This window comes from Camellia sinensis, chromosome 3, assembly GCF_055761805.1.
Source record: "Camellia sinensis isolate YWXY chromosome 3, ASM5576180v1, whole genome shotgun sequence".
NCBI classification, from domain to species: domain Eukaryota; kingdom Viridiplantae; phylum Streptophyta; class Magnoliopsida; order Ericales; family Theaceae; genus Camellia; species Camellia sinensis.
The window spans coordinates 137,100,508-137,110,146 of NC_138963.1; the positions used below are offsets into that span (position 1 = coordinate 137,100,508).

The window sequence follows — 9,639 nt, forward strand, 5'->3', positions numbered from 1 at the left end:
AAGCTTTTGGTGATTAATAATACAATTTTTGACAGAGGGTATCTCTTGTTTATTTTGTTCATGGTTTGTTATTGTGAGTGTTCATTCCATACACACTTTCCTGCATCTGAATGAGACTTTCATATTAATTCGGTCAAATGCGGAGAGAAAATACATTCTGACTAGAAACTGATACAATGATGACATTAGAGAGTATTATTGGTTCCACATTTCTCTGTGTCAATGTGTTCAAGGGAAGCTAACTATTCTCTCATTCTCTAGAAATGCCGGTCAAAATGAATCTATTTCCATATATAAGTAGTTCTATTCATGTACTGTAAAAGTTACTCCATTATAATCATTACAACATTAGCCTTATGAACAAGAAATGTTAATCAAAAAGATTATGAACAACATTGCATGTTACCTTTGTGAACAAGAAATATTAATCAAAAATATTATGAACAACTGACAAATGAGCACCAAACATTGTTAATCTTACGCTTTATGCCGTAACTCCAACCAAAGCTCCTCATCGGAAAGAGGTGGAGATTTTCCAATTTCTACCTCAAGCCGGAACCTTGCTTTTTCTAGTTTTAATTCCTTAACCATTTCCAGCTTTTGATGTCTTCTCACGTCAAGCATCTCGGCTGCAAGTGGTACAGTCTTCACGTACCTGCTCAAGCCATTAGGGTCAGCTGATCCATAGTTTCAATAGTAGCATTTCAAGTACACTCATCACCATTAACAAAGTACAGGGTACCTATAAGAAAAGCTTTGCAGATATCAATCATTGTGTTTGGTTTGAGTTTTTTGGATTAAGTTTTTTGAAAATTAAGTTTTTTGATTTTCGTATTTTTTTGTTTTTAGTGAATATTTTAAAAATTTTAAACATTTTTTTTACTTTTTTAGATGCACCTTACTTAGATGTATCTAAAAAGTAAAAAATTTGTGAAAAAATATTTTAAAAAATTAATAAATACATAAAAATAAAAAAAATGTACTGAATTCTTGCATTTTTTTTGTATTTTTGGTATTTAGTGAATTTTTAAAAGTTTTTTTTACAATTTTTTTACTTTTTAGGTGTATTTATGTTAGGTGTGTCTAAAAAGTAAAAAAAAAAAATTGTTTAAAATATTAAAAAAATTCAGTAAAAACAAAAAAACACGAAAAATAAGAGAGTAGAATTTTCTGAAAAGTATTTTTGAAAAATAAAAACAAGCAAGGTGATATGCTTTGCTTTTACAGGTCTTTGGGTGGCTTCTAGAGAAATTTTATGGAGGAATAGCATTAACTGATGTGCAGCTTACACATTTCCTAGAGTAATGAAATTTTTACATATTAAAGAAATTAGTATTCTCTCAGAGAGAGAGGAAGGCATTCAAACTTAAAATACTTCGTAGAGGATATGTACTCAACTACAACAACAAAAACAAGGGAATGAGGAAAAGAGGATGTGAGTAAGTGAATTTGATTAGAAGCAAGCCACAGAATTTCTAGTACAAAACTGAGTAATTTTACAGCATATTTGGAAGCATGAGAACTGCATCTGTTAGGAAAGGAGCAAAAATGGAACTAGTGGGAGCATGAATGATGTGTTTTAGCATAAAAGTATACAAACGGGAGGGGAAAAAAGAAAATTAGATTTGGTGATCATAGAACATTTAATCACTTGGGTAGGAGTGGCCTAAAGAGAGAGGGAAAGGGAGGGAGAGCTCAAAATACTCCCAAATAATCATTCCAATTTTTTCAATTGAATGTGGGTTTTCATTTTTGAACATAGATGACCATCCATCTATAGATACTATAAGCTTTAAGAGTTTAAAACACACAGACCTTCAAAATCAATTCTATCCAGCACACTAATCAACCATCAAATCTTTCAAACAAAGGAGATAAAGAAAACTGTCAAGACAATAAAATACAGAAAAATTCTAGACAATCTCCTCATATCTCTCAACAAACAAGAGTCCAATTGAGCCAAAAGCATTGTGTCACAATGATTACCTGTCCAAAAAAGGCATGAGAACATAGTCATGAACCAAAAAATCCAAGGCCCATGGTATAGTTACCAATACTGCCAAAAATTTTGCCTGCAACAAGGATGAATATGGTTTAGGCGAAAAATCATGCATTTCACCAGAACAACCAAATCTAAACCATAAGACCCAAACTACTAAAAACAGAATTATATACTACTCATCAAGACTTGAGGGTTTCCAAAAAATCAAAAGCCAAACATGTCATGTATACCTCAGTGAGCTCATAATTAAGTCCAACATAATGAAATAATGCACATCAATTGTGCCAGACTATCGAATTTAAACTAACGTTACTTCACACGAGATTGTTTTGTACAGAGAACGTAAAATAGTTACAGGATTGTAAATACATTGCTCTATAGTTGAATGTGCAGAGGTATTTTTAATGCATTACTGATTCCCTTTAACAAGTTGAACATACATAAATGAAACTGAATATAATTTACATGCATAATTTTTCTATTTAGTTTTGAAGATATGCTATATTGAATTCAAATAATAGAATTTATATGTACCAATATAAGTTGACAGAACAAAATGCCGATGCCCGAAGAACGAAGAAGAATTTTCACTCCCAAACCAGCAATTAGAAAAGAGAGTTCACCCCTAGGCTCAAAGAAGGGGTGTGCTCTCGTTCCCCATTTTATGCGTCTTAGTTGACTATGCACAAAGTTTAAAAGAAGCAATCTTTGAATGATAAATTAAAAAAATGTCCTTTGTCTATTTGAACAATTTTTTTGGCATTTGTGATTGTATTTAAACATAAATGTAAATAACGGTAATATGGTGAAGTGATAAAAGGTTAAACTTTTCAAACTAGGACACATAAAAAGGAACTTCCAAACCAAGGAAAGACACATATTGCGGGGTAGAAAACGTATTTCCATCAAAAGAAGAGGACCATGGGGGGAAAAAGGAGGAAAATTTGGTGAAACATTAAATTCAAACTATTAGGATAAAAGTATAGAGTGTACTCTGACATGCATTTAAATCGCAAATCATGAGAATATGCATTTTCTAATAAACTTTGTTCTCAACACAAAATCTTTGATCACTTAACCACATTAAACAACAAAAAAATTATATCAACAATGATTGGCAAACAATATTATGACCGTGTAATCCAAGGGTGATCGCCACCCCTACAATTTCAATAAACCTTTTTAATACACTATTTTTAGCTATTAATTACCTCCAAACTATATAGGTTCACACCTCTGGTTTTTTTTTTTTCTTTTTCAAAAGTAAGTATTGGGTGTTTGGTGCGGCTATTAAAATAGATTATAGATTATAACTTTAATCAGGGTTTGTTAATTTGTTTGGTGCAGTGTTGGATTGTAAATTTAAGTTGCTGAGTAGTGTTTGGTAAATAAGCTACGAAATAGCTTTTTGATGGGTAAATGTCATTTTTACCCTTATTAATTGTAAATTGAATTAATCTTTGTTAGTTGTAAATTGAATTAACTTTTATTTTTTGTTATTCACTACTAGCCCACATTTCTCATAAAAATAAAATATAAAAATTAATGCACAGCCCATTTGGGTCATTTTTCTATTTTCACAAACCAAAAATAATAATAATTTCTAAGGGTACAATCGTAAATTAACATGCCCACATCGAAGCTGATAATCAAAAGCAAGAGGTGAGCAGCTTCTCAGAATCCACTTTTTTGGGTTAAAATAAGTTGCTAGAATTAGAAGCTGTTTCAAATAATATTAACCAAACAATCCAAAATAAATTTTCCAAAGCTAGAATCTATAAGTTGCCCAAAAAAAGCAACACCAAACACACTTTTTATGTCTATACATAATATATACTATAATTAATACATCAACTTAATAGTTTATTTTGAAAAAAATATATATTAAAGTTTCACAATATTTAGGTGTTATTCAATTAGGTGACTACGTCCAACACGACAATAATTACTTAAAACTCCTTAATTAAGCTTGTTACACGGTCTTGGGTAAAACTCACCCCAAAAGCTAGCTATTAAGGTGAGGATGCCCTCACACTTATATGGTTAACATTACTTTAGTATTCAAGTCATGTAGGACTTCGCTTCACACCTTCCCTCATGCCCAGAGTGCTCACTTGGCAGCATTTGCAGCGTACAGGACAGAAACACGCACCCTACCCATCCCTGAATACTCCAGCTCTGATACCATGTTACACGATCTTGGGTAGAACTCACCCCAAAAGCTAGCTATTAAGGTGAGGATGCCCTCCTACTTATATGCTTACTATTACTTTAGTATCCAAGCAATGTGGGACTTCGCTTCACAAAACTATGCGTATAGAGTAATGAAATAATCACTAGATTATGTCATTAATATAAGAAACCATATTTGTAACTCAATGTGAATTTATTATATATTTTGATGGTAAAAAATGATGTTGCAACTCACATATATATATATATATATATATTAAATTTATATAGTATATATTTCTCCCCAAGTTAGAATTTTGGATCCATCCTTGTTAGGAGGTACCGCTAACACTAACGATTGTTGATGGTATTCTAGTCGATTCTTTTGTGCACTCCTAATTCCAACTATCGAATTAAATGAATAGAAGCTCAGAAACCAGAATCACATACTTCATTGTGATAAGTAAATGAAATGATGGCCTGCTGACAAAGGGTGTGTGTGGGAGTACTTTGTTTGATGACAACAGTAAAGGCAATTGATAGCATCTTTTTTCGAACTATTGGGTGGGGGCATCTAGAGGAAGACAACATGGGGCAAAGTAAAGGGCAAAGCTTTAGATGACTTGTTAAGAGTTGTTGAAAAGAATAAAGTCACTTGAAGATCCTTTGGTGCACCCTGGCCGAGTGGTCCTCACCTATACAAGCAAGTAGATTAACTCCCTCATTCTCTTATCATGCAAGTAGCCCTAGGTGGGTGAGGTAAGGTTAGATTAGAGGGAGGGGGATTGTGAATGTCCATCCCATGAAACGCCAGGGAACCATACATTCCTCCCGGGCTGGGCTCTCGTGTGTCCGTACAAGTTAATAGCATATGCATTGAAAAATAAAAAATAAAAACAAGTCACGGATAAATGGCTTTCCAAAATGTCAATGCTTTTGATGATTCTTATTATTTTTAGTCATTGGCTAGTGTTATCCTACTAATGTGGGGCATAGGGAGAGTCGAATTTGTAGAGATTTAATCTCCTCAATAATTTGCGCATATTGTTGTCCTTAGACTTAGACCCACGTTTCATGCATAATAGCCTAAGCCTCTGCTACAGCACTAAGCAATAGCCCCATATACTTCAACTGAAACTCTTCCAGGAAACTTTCCCCAAGGCTGCCAACAATTGGAATTATGATGGGTTTTGCCTATGAAAAGTTGATAGGATTAGGGTTCTATAACATAGAAGAAGGCTTCTAAGGTTTCTAGATGAAAAAATAGTTTTTAATTTGGTTTCAAAAGTGAATCACTAATTTTTCAAAACAAAGGCAATTTGAGGGCCTTAGCAGCCCATTTGGATTGGGGGTTTCGTGAGAAAAGAAAATAAATGAAGAGAGAGAGATCTATCATCACTTGTTTGGATCATTAAGGAGATGAGAAATTTTGAGAAATGGTGAGAAAGAGAAATCCTTTAAAACTAAAGTTTTGTTTCTCACCAAAAGTGGTGAGATTTGGCGAGAAACTAAAATTACTCATTATAAAAAATTTATAATACCTAAATTACCCCTCTAAATACAAAGTGAATAAAATAAAATGGCACGTCCCCTCTTTTATTTCTTATTCACCCAAACAAGATTGTGAGAAATCACAATCATTTCTTTTCTTTTATCCCCTAGGTGAGAAACTATAATAATTTATTTTCATTTCTCACCTCACATTCCAAACGGTTTAGGGTTTTATTGTTAATCGATGCCCTAAAAAGTAAGCAATTTGAATGCCTAAACAGTAAGTGGAATTACATAGGGATTGTTTAGTTGTGTTTTGTTTTTTAATTTTATCTTTTGAAAATACAAACTTGCTTGCTGAACTGTTTCCGAATTTTTTTTTTTTTGTAAATTTTTCTGAAACAACTCACTTTTTAGGAAACACCGAAAGGTCGTATTCAAAATTTCAAAAACAAAATTGAAAATGATTGGTGTTTTTTGAACTTGCTATTGTTTTGTTTATGAGAACACGAAAAAAAAAAACGAAAACAAGGAAAACACAACCAAACAGAGAAATATGCTATTATTTTCTTTTAAGAGTATTTATCCTATTTTCCTCTCTCGCGTATGACATGTGCAGTGAACTGGCTAGTTTCTTTTCATGCTCCTGCTCAATTTTGAACTCATTGGTTACGAGTAATGTTATGTCATAGGCAGGCCGCATTGCACCTAACATACCATTCAATCCAGTTGTAAGGCCCAATTTCATGTTCTATAGCCATTCTGTAACGTGTTGTTACCGTTTACTATATATTGCGAAAAACCAAACTGTTAGTCCTTCCAAATTTCCATAGTTTTGTTTACTATTTTAATTTTTTTTAATATGTCATATGTGAGATATGATTCAAGGCTACGAGTTAAATGCATGACAAAATGAAGTCAATTTGGTATTGGGTTGAAGTTAAAAAGGCTTCAAGTAACATTTGTCCCCTTGGAAGATATGCTCTTTGTTCACGTTTACATTTATTTTAAAGATTATGAGTGATTTATACATCTATTTCAAGATTGATAATTTTTACTACAAACCCAAGGTACCGATTTTTTTCTTTTTTCTCTTTTTATCACAATAGTAGAAATATAGAAGACGGGTTGAAATTGCAATGCACATAATACAAATTAAGTAGGCCAAAATAAACTAGATAACAACAGCGCAACCTGCTGCATAGGCAGTAGATATCTCGCTAAGAATGCTGAAAACAAAAATAATCATATCCTTACCAGCTTGAATCAAAGTGCAAATGAACTTACCGAATTTAATGAAGCATATCGAAAAACACGATCCTCATATAGCATGTCATCTTCTTCCTTCCCCAAGACTAAATCCCTCACAGACTTGACCAATCCTCTCTGAGGAATCATCTCACTAGGATCTGCCATTACATCCTCTCTGGATTTTCCAAGTCCATTGTTCCAATCTTGATCCCATGATGAAGTGTCAAAATCATTTGTCTCCTCCACAAGCCAATCTTCCCACCGACGATTTTCTTGGTTCCTCATATCTTCCTGTGCTTCCCTTAATTCAATAATTGCCTCAGCTCTCCTCTTCCAAGCTTCAAACTTTTCACCTTCCGACAACTCTTCCTGACTTGAGCTATCAGAATTATCTTCCTCAAGCATATCCTCATCCTTCAAACCAAGCCAATTGCCGTCGTCCTCAAAAAAGAACTTCCACCAATTTCTCTTCCTTGAATGGCTGTTCTTCGCATTGGGAGGCAACCCACGTAGCCGCCTTCTTCCACCACTCGACTGAACCACAATTTTCGATGAATTGTGTGGATACGAGGACTTACGAGACTCACTTGGATCAAAAAAGATCAAGTTTGCGCGTAAGACCAATGAAGTGCTCATTAAGATTAAGAATATGGACAGAGACCCACATTTTTTAGCCTCATAAAGTAGCAAAGTCAGTAAAAACTCAGCTCAGAACAACAAAAACAAATGCGATATCCTATCTAAAGAAAATTCAACGTTTTTATCCACAAAATCGAAGATGTTCCTCCTATGAAAGCACTAAAAGTAGCCAAAAATTCACAAAACACAACAAAACCCTAAACCCATGTCGGTGAAACCCATGTACAGAATGAAAGAAAGAAAAAGAGAGGGTAGAAGAAGAAGTGTACGCTCTGAACTGAAAAGCCGTGCGTGTGGGTTGTTTTCTTCAAGCCATTTGATAATCTCTATCTATCAATCTCTCTATCTACCTGCTTGAGCTTCGAACTGTCAGTGGTCGGGCCAACTGACACCAAGACCTTTAGCTGGAGAGGATAACGGTTTTCATCGCCTCTTTCGATTTTTATTTTTGTTTTTATTTTATTAAAATACAACTCTCTCCGTGGATTTTGAAAATTATATTTCACTTCTAAAGTTTTAATTTCATAACAAATCGTTTCTTTTATTAATAAATTATTAAATTAATTGACAATTTTTAATGATATTAAAAATATATTTCAATTAATAATTTAAGTAATTTTATTATTGTATAGAAGAGTAATTATGAATTTTATTTTTTTTAGTTAATTCTGTTAAATAAAAAATTCTAATAAGGAGATATTTGTAATTTTTCAAACCACAGAAGACAATTTATATTTTAAGCAAACTCCAGGGGTGTATTTGTAATTTACCCTTTTATTTTTATTTTAATCACTAGTAAAATTTAGGATAAATTATAAATATACCCCTGAGATTTGATTAAAATATAAATTACCCTTATAGTTCTGAAAATTACATTTCATCCCCTAAGGTTTATAATTTCATAACAAATCACTCATTTTATTAATAATTCATCAAGTCAATTAAGAGTTTTTAATGATGTTATAAATATATTTCAATTAATAATTTAAGTAATTTTATTATTGTATAGGAGAGCAATTATAAATTTCATTTTTTTAGTTAATTCTGTTAAATAAAAAATTTTAACAATGGAGTATTTGTAATTCTTCACACTACAGAGGACAATTTGTATTTTAAGTAAATCTCAGGGGATATATTTGTAATTTATCCTAAAATTAATATTAGACAAATCCTTTTAATTTTAAAATTAGGGTGAAGTATCAATAAATTTTAAAAAGTGATTGGTTTCGCTTTTAGTGTGAATTATATAATAGGCCAAGTATAAATGTGTATGTGTTATGTGTTCAAGGATAAATATAGATTTTCTCATAATATTGAAATTATTAAACGTAACAATTCAAAAAAACTTCTTAGTATACTTTTCTCAAACATAATACTCCAATGTAACACATTACAAAACTTCTTAGTGTTACTTTTCTCAAACGTAACAATGTAACATTCTACAAAAACTCATTAGTGTACTTTTCTTAAACGTAACATTTCAATCAATATAACACAAAAACTCCTTATACTTTTCTTAAACGTAACACTTCAATGTAATACACTAAAAAATTCCTTAGTATAGTTTTTTCAAATATAATAACGTAACGTTTCAAAAAAAAATTTATTAGTATATTTTTTTCAAACATAACACTCCGATTAATGTAACACAAAAATTCGTTAGTGTACTTTTTTCTAAAAATAGCACTATGATGTAACACTCCAATATAACACCAGAAAACCACATTAACAGAAGTATAAATTTCCACATTCGACAACCAACACTTCAGCCACTAATCCCCAAAAAAAATCTTCCACACCTCACATTTTCATTCTCATCCCAAAAAATGAATCAGAAAATTAAAAAAATAAATCACAAAAAGACATTCACTTAAACTCAAATGGCACTAAATCAAACAAAAAAGAACTAATTGATTCATAAGAAAAATCTTACAACTAAATAGACCAACATTCCTCCATAAAAAAATTTATAAGTAAATTTTCCCTAAAATTATGGTCTTTTATCACCTTGCACCTCAACTAAATTACATTTTGTCCTTTTAATCTTATGACTCTCAGTTCCAAAAAAAAAAAAAAACTTATTA

The 9,639-nt window shown here is 31.9% G+C and overlaps 1 protein-coding gene across 1 annotated transcript in view; it reads right to left on the minus strand.

Moving 5' to 3' along the window:
* LOC114269946 (CemA-like proton extrusion protein-like protein) overlaps nt 1-7,989 on the minus strand; it is a 41,399-nt gene extending 33,410 nt beyond the window's left edge. The window contains exons 1-3 of the mRNA XM_082920907.1: nt 6,953-7,989; nt 1,987-2,072; nt 482-655 (exon numbers count right to left, since the gene is read on the minus strand). Coding sequence (XP_082777033.1) covers nt 482-655; nt 1,987-2,072; nt 6,953-7,552 — 860 coding nt within the window. The 5' untranslated portion in view covers nt 7,553-7,989. The remainder of the gene's footprint in view (nt 1-481; nt 656-1,986; nt 2,073-6,952) is intronic.
* Nucleotides 7,990-9,639: the final 1,650 nt, after the last annotated feature.